General features: G+C 36.4%; 1 protein-coding gene across 3 annotated transcripts in view; it reads left to right on the forward strand.

Annotated features, from left to right (window-relative positions):
• The window catches only part of PRR16 (proline rich 16), a 227,204-nt gene that overhangs the window by 81,055 nt on the left and 125,501 nt on the right, over positions 1–20,648 (forward strand). The window contains exon 1 of one of the 3 annotated variants that reach the window (XM_087815508.1): positions 1,802–1,950. The exons of the other annotated variants lie outside the window; for them this stretch is intronic. Coding sequence (XP_087671634.1) covers positions 1,855–1,950 — 96 coding nt within the window. The 5' untranslated portion in view covers positions 1,802–1,854. Of the gene's footprint in view, positions 1–1,801; positions 1,951–20,648 lie in introns of those variants that run through there. 3 annotated transcript variants of the gene reach the window in all.

Raw genomic sequence — 20,648 nt, forward strand, 5'->3', positions numbered from 1 at the left:
ACTGTTGGTGGATAAAAGGGAGCATAGATGTTGAAAAGGCAACCGCCAGATGTCCTACATAGGTATATATGTTGGTCTGTATATAGGGACTGAGGACACTTAGATGGTTTTCAGTGGAAATATGGCCCGATGTAAAGAGTAATGGAAAAGCATAACATTCAAATAACCTATGACGTAGCATCATGCTGGTAGGAATTTTACTAGGGGGAAATCTTAAACATGAAGACCTATATGATAATATTCACAGTGGCACTATTCACAGTAGCAAATTTAAAAAACATCTAAATGCCAGTCAGGCCAGGAGTGGATGAGTAATTCGTTGTACATTATTACAAAGTAACACTACAGGCAAAGTGAATAAACCATAGCAATATGCAGTGTCGTGGGTAAATATTAGTAGTAAATGGTTAAATGAAAAAATGGATTCCAGAGATTGTAAACATGGTAGTATTTTGTAAATTTAAAAACAAATGAGTTTTAAAAATATATCTTTTTAAAGTATAATGTGAATGCAATAAAATTATACAAAAAGAGATGAGACAGAAAATAAACAAGTGAATAGGTGATGCAGATGGCTATATTACATGTTTTAAGGAAAAGATAAAGCGATATAAGATGATAGAGTATATGTATACTGGTGTGGGAATGTTGGGATGTTATTTTATTTATGACGGTCATTGAACTCTGCTCTTAAAGATGTCGTTCAAGCAGACAATGTATGGAAAGGAAGGAGCTAGCCGAGTGGGTGACAAGGGAGGACATTTGTTCTGGGCGTAGGGAATAGATTTGCAAATGCAGTGGTACACGCAGTGGGAGTGTGCTTGGTGTGTTTGAGGAATCTCGGGGAAGCCGGCATGGCTGAAGTGGAGCAGGTGCAAGGAAGAATGTAGGATGTAAAGGCAGAACAGCAGAAAGCTCAGATCATGTGGGGCTACCAAAGCCCTTGGCTATTAGCCTCCATGAGACAGAACTTAACCACTACGAGATAAGCACCAAACGAGGGGCTTTGAGGGAAGGAATAATAATATATATTTTTTTAAAATTACTATGGCCCCTTTGTGGAGAAAAGGTTGTCAAGCTTGGAATTGGGGAGGTCAGAGATCAGTTAGAAGACTTTGAAGTCATTCAAGACAGGGATGATGGTATCTTGGGAAAGGATGATTATTCTGGTTATCTATTACTTTGGAAGAAATTACCAAAACTTAGTGGCTTAAACAACAGCCACTTTATTATATGTCACATTTTTGTTGGTCAAGGATGCAGACAGGACTCTCAGCTGGGCAGCTCTGCGTCCTAAGGAACGAACAAGCCTCATGTACAGTAATGTTCATAGTAGCACTATTCACAGTTGCAAACTGGAGGTATTCGGCTGGTAGCTTACTTGGAGAATCCGAGGCAGCTTCACACACTTACCGCATGCCTTGGAAGGGACATCAAGAAAGCTGGGATTATGTTCCTATCATCTCAGGGCCTTTTCACGTGGTCTTTCCAGTGTGCTATTCAGACTTCTTATAAAGTAGTTTACAACTCCAAAAACAAGTATCCCAAGAGACCAAAAGTGGTAGCTGCCAGTGTCTTAAGGCCTAAATCTAGAAAGTGGCACAACATCACTGCTGTCGTTCTATTTGTCAAAACAGTCACAGAGCCCATCTGAATTCCAAAGTAGAGGACTTAGATTTTATCTCTTGATGGGAAGACTCTCAAAGTGTCTGTGGCCGTACACAGCCTGTCATAGTACAGGGAGTATAGGTTGTGAGAAGTGGTTAAATTCTAGATAATTTTTCATGTTTAGCATATAGGATTGGCTAATGCATTAGATATGCATTTGAGAGTAGAAGAATCAGTGATGGCTCCATGCTTTTTTATCTAGACAGCTGGAAGAATGGAGATGCCATTTACTGGGGAAGGGAACATTGTGAGAAGAAAGATCAGAAGTTCCATTTTGTACATGTCAGTTTGAGTTGTCTTTTTGATACCCAACTGGACATATCAAGTAGGCAGACAGATATGACTCTGGAGTTCAGGAAAGAGGTCTGAGCAGAGGCTACATGCATTTGGTGGTGTTTAAATCAATGGGACTGGATGAGCTTCATTTAGGGAGGGGAATAGTTGGAGAAGAGGAGAAGTCTAATGAATGAGCCTTAAGGGAAGTTTAAATATTAGCAGTTCTAGAAATGAAAAGGAACTAGTAAAGAAACCGAGAAAGAACAGGGCAGGAAGTAGAAGAGCCAAGGGAAAATTATATCTAAGAAGCCTAGAGAAACTATTTGAAGGAATAGGGAATGATCAGATTGGCTACACAGTGCTGATTACATAAACAAGGACTGAATTTAAATATTGTTTTGGAGCCTAGAATCCATTGGTGACTTTATAGGAGCTATTTTGAGTCATGAGAACAAAAACCTATGGGAGTGGCTGCAGAAACAAAACAAAAACGTAAAGCAATGCCCCCCCAAACACACACACACACACACACACACACACACACACACACACACGAGTAGAATAGTTAGAGAAAGCCAGCATAGAAAATATCCATAATATACTTTATAGTATGGCTCTTGTATGCTAAAATGAAATGCCTTTATTCTCAGTCTTGACTTGTATGTCTGAACAGAGACAAATGGAGAGCTTTGGGCTTTTGTATCAACTTAAGGGCAATTGCTAAAGCTAATGTCTGTGAGTTTAAGTCTCTGACTTAAAGAATGTTAACCAGAATTATTTCTGGCCATTAAATATGTTTCTGTTTCTCACACTGTTAAATATCCAGGTTCCATCACTTCAAATTTAGATGCTTGTTTGGAAGTGTATTCTTACTATTATGCCAAAATTCCAAGAGGAATAAATTCCCATTTCAAATCTATGAGGGGAAAAATCAAATTTGAAAACCTTTGGGCTTATACTTTCCAGCTGGCCATAGTTCACTACATTATCTGTTGTCTTATTACTATTTCCTGCCTTGTCTCTGGAGACATTTGTGTTTGAGCTGTTGATTTGATCATGGCAAGACTGCAACTTTCTCTTAGACTAACTTAGTAAAACTTTAAAGGAGCACAGTGATCCTGGAGGACGTTGACCCCACAAATCAGATGCTCCAGTTCCAGACCTGGAACTCAATGGAGTGGAGAACTCCCTGCTACTCGCCGGATAGCATTGATGACAATGATGTTGCCGGTAGTAATATCACCTTCACAACACGACTGCACAAAAAGGTGCTGTGCTAATTATATTATACATACTACCTCATAGACTCTTTCTTGCAGATTGAGGTAGGTCGTATTATTTTTGCCATGTTACAGGTGACGAAGCTAGGCTTGATGGGATGAATAACTTATCTGGTGCCCCAATCTGGATCTGTGCTGTCAATTTGGGAAGGTAGACAAATCCAGAACTGTAAGGCTTGTGAGCTAACTGTCTCCCCTTTGCTAGCTTTAATTCATTTTAGTGAAGTAAGGATAACAAGTGACCTATTTATGCTTTATTGTGACAAATGAGCAGAAATACATATAAATGCATGTTTATACTACAATAGATATATAACTTTGAGATGATTTCTATAATGAAGATTGAAACATACTAGTTTTGCCCTCTGGTGGACCCGTTTCTAAGGTTGCTGATTTCTAACATTTTTACCTTGGTCTTTAAGATTCCTGAATTTCTAACTTTAGTGAAATGAATGTCAAGTTCAGTGACTTTCCTTTTAGTTTTTCATACCTGAAGCCAAATTGTTTATATGTTCCTTTTTCACAAAAATAAGGCACATAGTAATAATTAGTAAATATACATTTTATAGCAATTTTTAATAGTATTGCCTTACCTAGTTTTTGAAGTGATTTCTCTCAATTCAGATATATTTCATTGTTTTTAAGCTAAAAACAGCAAAGCTTAGAGAAGCATATCCAGGATTCAAGAGATAAAAAGTGTTGCTTGATCTGCAGAACATATTTATGTTCATGTTAAACTTACAGGCAAATAATGCGAAGAAAAATCCACCAAATCTATTTTTTAAATAAAATTGTAGTTTCTTTTTTATGTGTTAAGTTAGGTAAGATATTTTTTATTTAATTTACTTTTATTCTGATACTATTTTACCCAAAGGAGTACAAATAAGAGGAATCTAAGATTATTTACACCCTATCTACCAATTTGTGAGTTCTGAGAAACTTACTAAATGCATACATTAAGTGGTGTGGTGAAACCATATGGCAAAGTGTGCAGTCTGTTTTTTCTTTTTTTCAAATAATCGTAAACCACAGGCTTAACAAGTTTGATCAGTTTAGTTTGAAAAATTAAGAAAAGACTGCATTTTAAAGAAAGTGGGTTAGTAAACTAGAGAATAGATTAAACAACATGGAATTTGGTTTAGGCGATCTTGAAATGTTCTAAGTTCAGGATTTAGTGTGTCCTGGAATCTCTCCACTTCTGCTAAGATCCCAGGATTCTCTGGAGCAGAACCCAACACAGGCTTCTCCCCATCACTGTGTCTACTCAGTGGTGCTGCACTTGTCACAGGCACCACATTTGCTGACAGAATTCTTTTCTGGGAAAATGGCTGTATTCATGCAAAATTAAGAGAATTTCTGGAAAATGTGGATTTGGGAGACTTTTTAAAATTTGTTTTGTTTTTCTGCGTTTCTAATTCTTAGCCCTTTAAGTCTCAGTAGACTAGAAGTTCCAGCATTTCCCCCTACTGAGTATTCAACCTGTCTCCTTTCTGAGAACTTGGATAGGAATGTTCCTCATTGGAAACCAGTAGTTTTGATTTAAATTAGACCTTTGGAAAACACAATTATTTTCTGTGTATAAAAATACCATAGAAATTTCAAATAGAAATTCTTGAATTTCTAAAGTAGTAATTTTCTAAATGAGACCAGTCTCGAATGTTAATGATGTTGTTGTGACAAAAGAAATTGTTAGTTTTATCAGTTCTCAGATTTTTAATTCTCCTTAGTTCTTTCATGAATATATTACATGTATCTTTTCAAATTAAGCACTTTGATATGTATACTTTAATTTGAATATAAATAAGGAATACCAATATTTTATAGTTCTTTATAAATGAAGAATTCAGCACCATTAGTTAGAATAATGTGAAACCACTTCAGTCAAGAAACATTTATTGTGTACCTGCCATAGGCCAGTTACTGTTTTAGACGCTGTGAGTATTAAGATCTGTAACTTCTTATCTTCTTTGAAACCAGTAACATTGTGGAATTAGGAGTATGAGGAGACTATAAGCATGAATTGCTACATTGTAGGTAATAAACTTGTTCACAAAGCACTTTTAAAAAGCAGAGTTACCTGTATTATTTGCTGTTTTATGTTTGTGCAAAACTAAGCTAAATTTGGTATTCAAAATGTCAGCAACTATGGAGAAAGCATTTTTTTCCTCCAGTAAATAATGCTATGCCAATGGAATATATAGGCTGGAAATAGTAAGCCCATTTTGAACCGTGCTTCATATCATTAAAAAATCTATATTAGAATGATCGTAGCTCTAATAGTGAAAGATAAAGCATTAGAGCATTTAAAAAGAAATAGAATATCTTTATGATGTTGTAGTAGGCAAAATAATTTTTACAAAGATGCAGAACGCTCTGACTGTAATGGAAGACTATCAACAGATTGTACTAAATGAAAATGAACTATTGCTTATCAAAAAATGTCATAGAGTGAAAGAGCAAAACATGAACAAGAAGAATTTTAATATGTATATTTGAGAAAGGACTTGTTTTCAGAATATACAACTAATTTCAACAAATCAATAATAATAATAATAATAATAATAATAACAGTGATAATAATAGTAAATAAAGACAAGCCCATACAAAAAATGCACAAGTGACTTGAATGGCTATTTTACAAGAGTGTATATAAATGACCAAAAAGCATATGCAGAGCTACTCAATTTCAGTTGTCAAAGAGAAATGCAAATTAAACTCACTTTTAAACACTCTCCAGAAAGGTTAAATTGACAAAAATCGACAATATGGAATGTTGGTAAGGATGTGGAGCAACTAGAGCTCTTATACCTTTGGGAGAAATATAAAATGATAGATATAAAACTGTGTCTAGAGTCTACTAAAGCTGAACATAATACATACATTAAAATTCTGAAATTCCACTTGCAGATATATACCAAAGGAATTTATTCACATATTCATTGTAAGACATGTAAAAGAATGTTTATAGTAGGATATTCAAAATAGTCCCAAACTAGAAATAACCCAATTTCACATTAATAGTAGAGTGGATAAAATGTGATATTTATAGGATTGAATGCTACGTTGCAAAGAGAATAAACTGTATGTAACATATGGATAAATTTCATGAATTTATGTAACATTTTTACTCACTATATTGAGCAAAAAGAAGCCAGATACAGCCTGGCCAGAGTGGTTCGGTCGGTTGAGTGTCATCTTGTGCACCAAAAGGTTGCTGGTTTGATTCCCAGAAAAGCAACAATCACATCGATGTTTTTTTCTCTCTCTCCCTTCCACTTTCTAAGCATGTCCTCAGATGAGGAGTTAAAAAAAAAAAAAAAGCCAGATACAAAAGATTATTTATAAAATGGATCTATGGAATTGAAAGTAAGAATCATGGTTATTTTTCTGGGGAGGTAATAACTGAGAGAAGAATAAGGGAGCTTCTGGAGTGCTGTTCATAGCCTGTTTCTTGAATTAAATACTTTGCCTACCCTTCTGCATGCATGGCACACTACAATAGAATGTATTCATAAAGGTTAAAGAAATAAATGAAGGGAAAAATATTTGCAGCTAACACATTGCCCAGAATTGACTCCTCCAAAACAAAAAACTCAACATTTTTTATAAAAAATATGTGCTTTTTTAAAAAAAATTACAGTTTACATTTAATGTTATTAAAAAGTTTTTTCTGGTAGTAAGAAAATGCCCACTCCTATACCCTGCCCTTCATTAGTTATTATCCTAAATTGAGCTATAATTTGTTAATCGTGCCTCTATTTTGTTCTTGTATTTTTGGCTGGAAAAAATCAGAAAACTGCTATTAAGTTTAAAGAATAATGACTGTGTGAGCTGGGGCATTGATCTGTTCCACCACCGAACTTGAACTGATGGGTCTCTAGTCTGCCAGTTTTTGGACTGGAGCCCACGCCATTGGCCCCTGGCTCTGAGGCCTTCTGACTGGCGATGGAACTATTGTATACGACTAGCTCTCCTGGGTCTCCAGCTCACCCACTGCAGGTCTGGGAACATTTTAGTCTTCCATAATTACCTAAAGCGACTCCTTATAATCCACCTCTTTCTTTCTCTCTGTATGCAAATCCTGTTTGTTCTGTTTCTCTGACAAATACAGACACCATTTTTAAAAGATTTGGTTTTCTTATGCTGACATTTCTTTTTTATAAAGCATGGGTGAATTCCAGGAAATGGTTGAAAATGAGTGAATAATTGCACATTCTTGGAGTTCACATTAATATGATTCACATATAACTACGTATAACAATATGTGCAGACAAAAGCAGTATGTGTTTCAAGGATATGCTTTGAAATTCTAACAAAGAAATCCAAACCGACAGGTTTTTGTATTTTTACCTCAAATGTCCTTGTTTAAAGCCCCGAAGTTTCCATACTGAGGCGTTACTAGCATATGAAATCTCAGTTAGCAAACGCTGCAAACTCTGAAAAACGTAGAAGATCAAGAGAGGCTGTTCTATTGAGGTCTGGAGGATGACCTTGGCCCATTCAACCTCTCCATGGGCAAGAGCTTGACTGGCACATCAGTTTCATTTTAAGAACATAAAATAGACTCAAGGAGATAAAATAGAAGCAAAGAAATACTGCCAATGTTTTCTTCAAAATAACTGTTAGCTGTATGTGTTTCTGTTTCTCTGAAATACTGACGTCTTCCTGCTATTTTCGGAAAACACCATTTCATGATCACTGCTTCCTAGAACTTTTGCCGTCCGTTTCACAGAAGCGCAACATTAAAGGACACCCAACGAAAAGAACAGGCACAACATAAAGAACACACACCTCGGTTAGGTAATGTTGGATGTGCCGTCCGCCTCTGTTAACAATACTGAACTTCTCAAGGGAGGCAGGGTAGTACCGAGAGGGAGAAATGCCAGGCAAGAAAATGCAAAGCAGCAGCTCCTGTTTGTTGAGTGATGACCATATGGCAGGCACAATGCTACGAACCTTATTTCTATTATCTCATTTAATTTTCTAGCAATTGGAGATGGGGATGCTATTATTATGCTAATTTTTAGATGGGAAAACACGGGAAGTTACTGACTTACATAAATTCACACTGTGAGGTGATTGATGTGTAATTTAAACCCAGTTCTTTTGGAATCCAGAAACCAAACTATTAATTGGTATGCTAACTTGTGAATGAAGAAGAGTGGAGGGAAAAGGGAAAGAGGGTAAGAAGAAAAAGGGGAAATTAAAATATTTTATTATAAAAGATATTTGGTAAAATAATGAAAAATGTGAAAAGAAAAATGTCAACTAGACACCCATAATCCAAGGAACCTCTTTTATATTTCTGCCCAGTTATTACGCATAAATTTGCTTGATTGTGGTCCTATTAAATATGTATATATGTGTATACTCACTAAACATACCTTCAATATTTTCTGAGTTACTATAAATCTTTGTAAACAACTTCATGTTATGTAACATTATATTAAGAAAATGAGCAATAATTTAATCAATTATATTTTCATTTGGAGACATTCAGTTCTCTGCGATACCTCGTACAAGCGTGATCATCAGTATACATAGACCTTTTCCCCAATTTGGAATTAATCACCCAATTCTGAATATTCACTTTATATGAAACTTTTAAAATAGTTGATTTGTGACAGAATTTTTTTTCCTTAGGGGCGGTATATTGTAACCATTAATTTCTAAACCCTTTCACCCTTTACATTGTAATTTTCCTTGTGATAAATTTTATATCATTGATTTTTTTAAAAAAATTATCTTTATTGTTGAAAATATTACAGATGCCCTTTTTTTCCCCATTGACCCCTTCTACCCCACCCCTGCCTCAGGCCTTCGCCTCACGGTTGTCTATGTCCATGGGTTATGCATATATGCAAATAAATTTAGTTAATCCCCCCACCCACCCACCTGGCCTTCCCTCTGAGAGACTGTTATGTTAGTCTGTTCCCTGCTTCTGTGTCTCTGAATCTATTTTGTTCATCAGTTTACTTTGTTCATTAGATTCCACATAAGAGTGAGATCATGTGGTACTTGTCTTTCTCTGCCCGGCGTATTTCTCTTAACATAACACTCTCCATGTCCATCCATCCTGTCCCAAAGGGCATGAGAGCCTTCTTTTTTACAGCTGATTTTTAAGATTAATCACCTCAATGTTATTTTTTTTCTATAATTTTATAACACTGATGAGGTTCTTTTCTACAACAATAATATATGTTTTTAAACATTCTTCCTTAGCCTTTTAAAGTAAGTCTTTTAACAATACAGATTATAAATATTCAAATGGAGATTTACTTTTTCAGAAAGTGAACGCTGTGGTCATAATCATTGTCGTTTATATCATTCCTTATCACCTCCAGATTACTTAGGCTTTCATCGTTATATTACTCAAATATACATTCCAAGCCTGACCTTGTTGTCAAAATCATCTATTGACCTCTGTCCTTTTGAGTCCAGAGAAATTGCCAAAGCTAACCTTATATTTTTGCCTGGTACCTGTTTAAATTAAGAGAAATGGCTGCAGGAAGTTTTCTTGGGAAAGAGAGTGTTCACTGGACGTCTACCCTAAAGATGAAGTTCTAATTTCTAAAATTGTTTATTGTTCTAGTTATACCATCTTAACTTGGCTTCCTAAATGTTCATGTGTTTTGTCAAAATTAATAAAAGCTTGGGATGTTGGAAGAGGATTGTTTTTCTAGTTTTATGGCTACATTTTAAATTGTAGGCATTCCTTGAACTTGAGGATGTTAACTGTCAATAAATAACTTAATGGTTTAATATCCTGACCTCCTCTCTCTGCAGATAATCATGTACAATGAGTAGTAAGTAATTGATTGTACACAAGGCGAGGCAAAACCCTGCTCAGTAAAAGCTTGAATACAATTGTGAAGAGAACATGTAAATGTAAGAATAATCATAGGTATGCTTTGACCTGTTAAGTGCTTATATTTTCAATTAATCCTCAGAACAACCTTAAGAGCCATGTACAATAATCATCCACATATTATGGGTAGGAAACTGAAACATATATGAAAGATAAATAATCAAGAGAGGAAATGGGCTTATTCTGACTTCAGGAATGTGTTATTTAGCAGATGGGCGTAAGACTTCCAACTGGTGTGTTCTAGGAAGACGTAGAATATTTGTGGATGTGTTCGCTGGTGAATAACTTCGTAGCGTGGGCTGGAGATCTGAGGAGAGGTGGGAAGAGAATTCTAAGTAAAACTAAGTTAACAAAGTGTTTTAGAGGAGGTTTGTTGTTTTGTTGTTGTTCTTTTACCAGTCGAACAAATTGAATGGAGACACGTGCTTATATAGATAAATTAAAATCAAATAAATGGGTAAAGACTCAATTGTGAGACAATAGGAAAGTAGAAGAGTCTGAGATTTACAGTATTGTGTATTTTCTGCCAAAGAGAATTCACATTCATTGAAAACAAAAAGTAGATTTGAAAACAACAACAAACAGCAATACCCTTTCTTCAAAACTTTTTGGAGAAATATAGTTGAAAACATAGGTAAGGAAATATTGTGGAGGGCTTCAAAACAATCTGGAGACTTTTGTTAAATAGTTAATGAATTTAGCACAGTTGTTTCTGAATGATTTTCCTAATTCTTTTACAACAGCAATATTTGCTATAGGAATAGGAAGTTCAGACTGGTCAGTTCCAGATACTCTGTCAATAAAAAAAAAATTGCCCAAGAAGTATAAGAGGTCTCAGATGCCTTAAATTTAGTTGTAAATTGATATTTCAAATGCTAGGCAGCCTGCCAAATCTATTTTGATTATTGCTGCATAACAAATCATTCCAAAACTTGGTGGCTTAAAACAGCAATAATCATTTGCCCTAGCCAGTGTGGCTCAGTAGTTAGAGCATCGACCCTTTGACTGAAGGGTCCTGAGTTCTATTCGGGCCAAGCGCACGTACCTCAGTTGCAGCCTCAATCCCTGCCCCAGTTGGGGGCAGGAGGCAACCAGTTGATGTGTCTCACATCAGTGTTTCTCTTTCTCCCTCTCCCTCTCCCTGTCCCTCTCTCTCTCTCTCTTTCTCTCTCTCTCTCTTCCTACCCCCCCCCCCCCCTTACACTCTCTTTGAAAAGCAATGGAAAAAATATCCTTGGGTAATGATTTAAAAAAAAACCAGCAATAACCATTTAACTTCTCTGATGGTTTCTATGGGTCTCAACTGGAAGACTCGAATGTTGGAGGCTGGAATTACCTATAGTCTTATTCACTCAGATTTGGTTGGTGGGGGCAGCCGCTAGAGTTTGGTTGGTATGCCCACCTGGGGCGTCTTCCTGTAGCCTGGATTCCTCACAATGAGGTGGCTGGGTTCCAAGAGCAAGTGTCTTAATTTAGTGGGTAAGCCAATCTGAGGCCAATCTGAGGCCAGTCTCCTTTTTATTATCCAGTCTCAGAAGTCAGGCAGCACTCCTTCCATTGCAAGTTATTGACCAAGGTAGTTACAAGGGGCCACCCAGGTTTGAGGAGGCAGGGAACACAGATTTCATTGGAGCATTACCATCACTTATTAAAAGACATGTGCAAGAACGGGTGCACTGTGTGTGTGTGTGTGTGTGTGTGTGTGTGCGTGCGCGTGTGTGTGTGTATTACCATGCTTTTAAAATATCATCTGCCATTTCATCTCAGGGTTCTAAAAATTGCCAGGGCCTGGCAACCAGGTAGAGAGCAGTGAGTCACATTTGGCTTCTGGAGCTCTTGGAGGTATTTTATTTAAATATGGCAAGAGTTAGGGCATCTCACAAGGGGAGACTTTATTTTGTTTCTTTTTGGCTGTGCATTTTGGTGAGTATCTGTACTGAGAAACTGGAAATTTTATTTGTGGAACATGACTGGAAACATCTAAAAATAAAATAGCTGTGTCAAAGATGAAATAACTGTCGAGAATGGCATTACAATTGTTTGTAAATCTCATGAGATTTGGGCATGTTGAACTGCCAAGGCTAAGATTAGTTGCCTGGCACAAAGAAAACTCTGGTGGTTGGTAGATGCATTAGAATGATGTTATTTGTTGTTTATGTGAAAACTACCTCTGAAGTGCTGGGTACCCTGACTGTAGGCTACCCACTAGTAATGTTAGGGAGGGTCCTCAGACTCACTGATAGCAGCGGCTGTAATCATTTAGGCATCTGACCCAGGCTGTACCAAATAGTCTAGGAATTTGTTGGAAGATTCAAAGATTGTCCTGATTTTCTTTACTGGTTCAATTTAACATTAAATATCTGTTGTGGGTCAAGCACTGTGTGCTATGATGAAAGATCAGAGAAGAATGTGGTCCCTTCTGTCCAGTAATGTATTTACCAAGAGAAAGAGACATGCAGATAGGCCATTTCATGGGCCAATGGGAAGTGACCTGACAAAAGGCAAATAAAAAGGGAGTCTTCTAGGCAGATCGGAAAGCATTTGAAAATAGTAGAAACACAGTATCACAACGGACTAACTATAAATTATAAGACAAAGTGGTATGTCATAGGAGTTGAGGCTTTCGAGGTAAGTAGCATCCAGGACGTAGGTTATTATTGAGGGGTGTTACCGAAACTGGATAGATACAAGGCCTTCACTTCCTTGAGTTCTGATTTAGAGTCTGGGTGAGCAGTTTTTATAGGAGGGTGTCTAAATTATAAAATTTAAGAACCAGAAATAATCTTAGAGGTCATGATGTAGCTATATAATTTTAGTTAATTGTAGGATAATAAATTGGCCCATGAAACTGAAAGGATATCATAGTTGATTAATAGAGGGAAAAAGTTAATTGCTAAAATTTTTCTTACTCTTTTTCTTAAATTTTAAAAAGTATTTTATGACTGCTATTTGGAATTAGTTATACTACATTTATACTGCTTTTTCTGTTCTACATGCAGTATCTAATTGGATGCTCAAGCAATTTATTTTAGATAGGCACAGAGTAGATTATCTCTATTTTATAATGAACTAAAGTATATTTTGCATAAGTTGTGAATATCCCATGATCAAAATTTATCAATTTGCACAACCAGGAGTAATAATTCTGACTTTTGACTTTAGGCTTTAAATCATGTTTAAAATGAAGGTATTTTTCTTCCAGAATAGTACTCCTCTGTGTTTGTTAAGAGCCTACTATGCAGGAGATCCTCTAGAAGCTACTCGCATGTTTGTTACCCTATTTAACCTTCCCAGTGATCGTGTGAGATGGGTGGTGTGGTACAGAAACTAAGAGGAAAAGACACAGCAAGGTCATTTCCATTGTGATCAGGGCAGAATGGGGCTCAACCATGTCCTGTTGGAATCCAAGCCCCTGGCCTTTCCTCCTCATTACATTGGCCCCACTGCTGTCCTGTCTCTCAAAAGTATTTTCTAAAGTGAAACTGCAGTGTATTTACCCATCCTCCATGAGAAATGACAAGCGCAGTTGTTAAAACAGTTTAAAAATCAATGGATTTGAAATGTTTTCAAAAATAAAAAAGGAAGATTTCTATCAATGGTTTAATAAGCCAGCTATATTTTTTTCTTCTGTTTCTTATATCATCTTATCATTTTATTATAACTTTTGCTGCATTTAAATTTTTTTATTTATAACATAAAGTCATTTATTAACCACCAATCTGAGGCGCTTAGTAGAAATTATGGTAAACCATATACCAGCTTCATACCCTAACATATTTATTGTTGCCTTTAGGTATCTAGCCAACTGTACGTCCAAAACTGTGTTAAATAATTTTCAAAATGTAGGAAATAATTTGAGGATGTAATTGGAAAGGAAGATCCTTTTATTCTATTAGATGTATGAATGAACAATTTTAAGTATTAGTAAATTATTTTTTATAACTGCTTCGTTATGCCTGTAAATAGTGGTGCCTGGTTCAGTTGTTTTAAGAAGGTATTTGGAGCAGTAAAATGCAGCCGTGATTTATAACAACTTTGTTCGTGTAGCCAGTTGTGAAATGTATATCTTAGTTTATCACTTTTCAAAGATAGAGTATCTCTTTTCACCTTAAAATGAAAAGAGTAAAGTCCTTACTGTTTAACTTTTCACACCCCATGCCCCACATGCAATGTTATAAGGTGAAACGTGATCATTTGTATCTTGTCGACACTGAAAGGAAGGAACTAAAAACAAATTGCTCTCATTCTTTTTACTTTAGAGATGAATATTTAGTTTCTTTGGGATTTTTTGGTATGCTACAAAGAATTTTAGTTTGGGATTTTCAGCGATTTGTTGATACAGGGGAGCTGGGGATGAGGGTTGTGCTGGGATTTTGGTGCTGCACTAGGTGCCCTGGATCTGTGCTGCCCCAGAGTCTTGGATGTTCATGGCCAGTCTTTCTTTCAAAGTTACTTCACAGAGATGACAGTTTCCTACAGGTGCTCCCCATTTCCCAGCACACATTAAGGAAGATTTTCACTATCTTTTTAAAAATCATACCAGAAAAGATTTTTGTTGTGGTGGCTTCCATTTGTTGTATTCTTCTAGAGTTTATTCCTTATATGTGTTTGTTTTAATTCTGAGAAATTCACTTTAGAGAAACAAGAAAACTAAAAATTTTAAATATGCACCCCCATTTTCATTGCAACATTATTTACAATAACCAAGATATGGAAACAACCTAAATGCCTGTTGATGGATGAATGGATAAAGAAATTGTGAGCTATACAGGGTATCCCCCTCAAATGTATACACACTTGGAATAGTAATTAAGGCAGTATTTATTAAAATACATTTCATTTCAAAATGTAGTAGAATCAGCTATTAAAGTGTGCATTCTTTTTGGGGGGACATCCTGTATATATAGGAATGGTATTCAGCCATATGAAAGAATGAAATCTTGCCATTTACAACAACATGGATGAACTAAAGGGCATTATGCTAAGAGAAATAAGTCAGACAGAGAAAGGCAAATACCATATGGCGTCTCCTATATGTAGAATCTAATACAAAGAGAAAACGAAAACAACAGCTTGTAGATATAGAAAATAGATCTCTGGTTGTCAGAGGTGAGGGGTGAGGGGGGAAGAGAAAAGGGCTAAGGGGATCAAAAGGAAAAAGGGGAAAGAATAAAGCAGGGCTTGCTTCCCAATTTTTTTGGTTATTAGAAACATGCTTATTAATCTAGCTCTCTACCTTCCCCCCTGGAGATTGTGACTTAGTTGATCTTGGGTAGAAATGTAGAAGCAGTGTTAGACAAGAAAATCCTTATGATCAGGTAAATTTGGGAAATACTAACAAAAAATAAATATATTTGACACATTCTGAGCCATTCCAATCTTCCCTTGTCCACCTCCGTGTGTAAATGAAATAAATCAACAGTAGCAAACCTTATGTTGGGACCTACTTCTTTTTTTTTTTCTTTTTTTTTTTTTTTAATATATCTTTATTGATTTCAGAGACAGGAAAGGAGAGGGAGAGAGAGAGATAGAAACATCAATGATGAGAGAGTCATTGATCGAGCCCGCAACCCGGGCATGTGCCCTGACTGGGAAGCGAACCCCGATCGCCTGGATCCTAGGTCGACGCTCAACCGCTGAGCCAAGCCCGGCCGGGCGAGACCTACTTCTGAAATGTCATTGAATCTCTACTTTTTTGAACTCACCCATTAAGTGGGTAAGTTCAAGAAAGTTTTTTGTTGCAGCACAGTCACCAACATGCAGGCAGTGCCAATGTTTGGGATGCATGTCTACAGGCTGCAGTGTCTTATACTCACATGCAAAGGGGGGCAGCTTTTGGTTGGAGCTCTGCCCTTATGTTTTCTGGAAGTATGTCCAGTTGTTTGATTTTTGAACCTCAGCTGATAATAACTAAAGACCAGAGGTTTCTGGTAGCATGAGAGTGGAGAAAGATTTTCCTCTCTATAATTTTCATTGTTACTTTACCCTCACCCCCACCAAATGAGCCTATGCTTTAAGTAAAAATATTGTTCTTAGTATGCAAGACAGGTTTGTTTGCTTTTATTAGCTCCCTAGCCCACCTTTGCACTATATGGCTGCTTCTGAGCCCTTCCTATGTAGGAAGGTAGAAACCAGCACTGACATTCAGAATTTAGGATAATTGCATCAGTATTCAAAATAGAGGGCAGCCCGGCCAGGTGTGGCTCAGCAGTTGAGCATCTCCTAGGATCCAGGAGATCAAGATTCAATTCCCGGTCAGGGCACATGCCCGGGTTGTGGGCTCGATGCCCCCATCTGGGGCGTGCAGGAGGCAGCTGATCAATGACTCTCTCTCTTCCTCTCTCTGAAATCAATAAAGATATATTTTAAAAAAATAGAGGACAGAAATGAAGAATAGTTAATGCAGAGCTATCCGGCTAATGCAAAAATAAAACAAAGACAAAAATGTAGACATGTTTTCAAGGTGAAGGTTTATTTACTGCTTATAGTCCAAATTTTGCATGCACTTTAGTGGTTAGAAAAATGGCTAGAACACTAATTAATGATTTAATATACTGAATACAATTATTTTCATCTATTAATTATAGGACTATTTCTACAAGGCCAGAATTAACTAACCTATTTTTAATTACAAAACTGCCTTTCTTTAAAAAGTGTATTATGATCATTATTGTCTTTCTAAACCTTTAGATGGTATTTCATCTCTTAATTCCTGCCATGATCCTTAGTTCTGTTGCATGTTTGACCCATAAAAAATAAGATGGAATTAATGTATCTCTGGTGGATTTTTGGAATGCAAACAGATCTTCATTCCCATTATACTTCTGTAACCATAAAGGTGTCCAAAAGAGGGCCTTTCCTGCAGATGTCAGTATTCTGTAAAGAAAATTAATCTTTGGAACTCCTTATATTCAAAAGAAAGAGTTGACTAGTAATTCTAGGAAGTTCATATATTCTAAAAATATTTGCTTTTCTTCCATGAGAAAGGATATTGTTTTATTTATACCAATTGGCTTCTCTTTTCAAATTATTTGGGGATCTCTGACAAATTATTCTGTAATCAGATATAACCATCTCACAATGATGAGCCATTTATTTAAGCTTTTAGACAATGAAAAGTTTCAAGATTAAAATGTAGTAATACAGGTATGAAAGTAGGCTCAAAGCAATGTATATCTTATCAAATTATTCCTTGTTTCCCTAGATAATATCTAAATTACTCTAATATTTTTCAAAAATTATTTTATTTAGAATTAGGTATGTGTGAATAAGGTGTGTGTATATATTATTATATTATTCTTGCAATTAAAATCAGAATAATAAAACATATCATTTTTATTACCTGGAAATCTTGACTCTGTTTCCTTTCCCATTTTCGTGGACTGTTCCTAGAGAATAGTTTAAACTTTAAAAAGCTGAGAGTTTTGATTCTGTTACCACTGTTACCCTGCGGTCCTTAGAGTTATATTTTTGTATTGCACTTAGCTTTCTAAATTCTCAGGCCCCATGAAGAGCTTGTCTGTTTGGTGTCAAGGCCTGTCCTCTGCTTTGCACAAATTCTATAAATAAGGACATTTAACTTCAGGCAGTTCTGCTGCATTCTAATCCCAGATGTGCGTGGCACGTCCCACAGGCTCGTTTTAGCCCTTGAACAGCTCTGCTGCAAAGGCAGGTGGAGGAGCAGCTCCTAGCCCTGGAATGCGTAGATTGCGGAGGCAGAGGTTCTCCATAGCTGCCCATCTGTTTATCAGTTGTAGTTGAGTAACTTCCTTTGCACTACAAAGGTAACTGGTTCCAAATTCAAGAGCCTCAAGGTATCCTATTTCAAAGCTGCATTCTCCCTTTATTTAAACTATGAATGTCTGATGTGACAACATGAGTTTTTAGTTTTGAGGTTTATTTGCTGCAGTTTATACTCTAAGCTAACAAAAAATTTCAGTACATATTTATAATTGGTTTTTATTCTTTTTACAAATGTGCTATTTGGTATGCTAAAATGCTAATAAATGCAGTTCTTTTATTGCATTACTCAGTGAAGTATATGTCTATTATTATCTCCTCAAAATCTTGGCATCCCTATTAGTTTGAGTGTTAGTGCAGGCATTTGTTGAAATTGAGCACTCAGGTGACATGATCATATTTGATCCTGAAAACTCACGTTTTTATTTTACCGAAGAGATGGATTAGTTAAGGAGTCACTCTAACTCTACTATTTTCTGAAACAGATTTTTATTTGACAAAGACCCGTGAGCATTGGGTGTACTTTGTGAAGGTTATGGGCAGAGCATCCAGTGAACAGTTCAGCAGAGATTGAAAAGCATATACTGTAAGGCTATTGTTTACACATGAATATTTACATGAAGCTTGGATATATGCATATTGCCCAAGTCTAAATACAGTGAAGGAAACCTAGTAATTTTAAAACAAAGATCACAGTTTGTTGTTTAAATGCTGGGTTTTTTCAATACTCATAGAATGCACAAAGTTACTGCTGGTATTTTATACATGAGACACGTTACATTTTATGGTCAGATTTTATCATTACCTATTTGACAGCATGTAAGTTAAAATTAGTTTAAACCTGAAAGTGTAAATTTCTTTCTATTTTCTTCTTTCTCTTAAATTTTGGAATATAAGTCAAATCTTAAATTGTCTTATTTAAGGTCATACTTTGTTGTTGTTTTTTCAATAATTCTGTAAGTGTATTACTAAAATTCATGATTTAAATCCCCCAAACATGTTTCCAAACAATTTAAGCCATCCATTTTACCTTTCATTTGGGACAAAATAACTAAAGCATAATCCAAAATTTGAGTATTTTAGTTCATTTGTGTGATTGCTTTACAGATATAATCTATTATATAATTAAATTTAGTTTTTAAATGTATTTATGTAGTAGGCTTTTCTGGAGCTCTTTGTGTCTGCAGCATAGTGGTATGCTGATACTTGATCAATACTTTTCTTTAAAGCAGTAATACATAGTTTAGATTATGGTTACTGAAAATGACGCTTCACCCTGCATTTTAATTCTTTATATGGAGACACATGATTCATTTAAGAAATCTGGACTAAGAGTCCAATAGCCAGCCTTCTGCTGCTTAGCCTGGGAGCTGTGCTTTAATTACGTTTGTTTAGCCGATAAACGAATCTCCTTTGATTCTCAGATATTGGTGTTATAAAGATGAGAAAGAGGTTATCACTTCCCTGAAGAAACTTCCAGTGCAGCCAGTTGGATACGGATTAGAATTTGAATGGAGCTTTCTTTAGCAAAGCCCTCTCACACACATGGATTCAATTGATGGATATTTGTAACTTGTGGGTTGTGGGTATATGTTTGATTCCTAGATAAATCTGATGGCTTAATACAGAGACATCTTTTTTCCTAGAACCAGATTGTGACCCTGTGCATGTGACGCATTTTACAAACGTTTGGCCAAATAAAGATAATGTAGTAAGCTCAGGGTAAAACCCATGATTCCTGAAACACCTATTTAAAGTCTGTTCTTCTACCATGGGCTTTTTTGCATCTTGTTGTTGGAAGGACGAGCAAATAGTGTGGAATTATCAAAACAGATTGTAGTGTTGATTAATTCTGCAAAGGCCAAAATGCAAATGCACATTTGTCCAGAGTTCAGGTTTGGTACGCTCACCTCGCACAGATTCCTATCTTCTGTGTTTTCCCGCTCGCTGCTTGCAAGGATAAAGTTTAGACATTTTCCTTCTAAAATGGGCCGTAATACTCTGGATACCTGAAACACAGATGCATAATTTACTTCAAACATTTACCAGATAATTTTCAAACTCTGGGTTTCGCCTCGTCTGAGACTGTGTGTGAAATACATGAGGGGAATGAAGGAAGGAGTTGTTCAGCTTGTACTTGGCAGAAAAGTTCTGCTGCTGAATATCACACGTTTTGGCTGGAATGGTTTGGTAATAGCTTTTTCCACTGTGCAAAGCCAAACGATCTCTGCCAAACAGCAGAACAGAATCTATACTGTCAAAATGGGAGAAAAAAAGTGGTGGCGATTACGAAGCTGGGGGACCCTGGCAGCACACTTCGGGGCTGGCGTTTGCACGTTGCTGTGAGGAGAAACGTATGAGCACCAGCGAGGGCAGCCTGGCCTGCCACTGGCCTGCCTGGAGAGTATTCGGCGCTGAGATTAATGACCAAGCTTAAGTGCTGGGTTCAGAATTCTTTATTCAAGGTATTCGGAGAACCTCTATCAGTAAAGATTTTGACATGCATTGTTACAGCGCTGCTCTTCAACTTAATAACAGAAATGGTAGCAAACACTTAAGTGCTTTAAAAAGCCTTAAATCTTTTCCATGTATTAGCTCATGTAATTCTTGCTTTAACCCTATGAAGTTCGTACGATTTTTTTTTTTTTTTACCTCCCTTTTAGAGGCACTGGGGAAGTCAGTACTTTGCCAAGTGTCACACAGCTAGAGAGTCTGTGTGTGGAAGCCCTCGTCTGCTCCTCTGTGTCTCGGCATGAAGAATGATATAGTGTTTAACAGAAAATCTATATTCCCTCTCTTAGGCCCTTAGGGCTCTT

This window comes from Miniopterus natalensis, chromosome 3, assembly GCF_054644295.1.
Source record: "Miniopterus natalensis isolate mMinNat1 chromosome 3, mMinNat1.hap1, whole genome shotgun sequence".
Lineage (NCBI taxonomy): Eukaryota > Metazoa > Chordata > Mammalia > Chiroptera > Miniopteridae > Miniopterus > Miniopterus natalensis.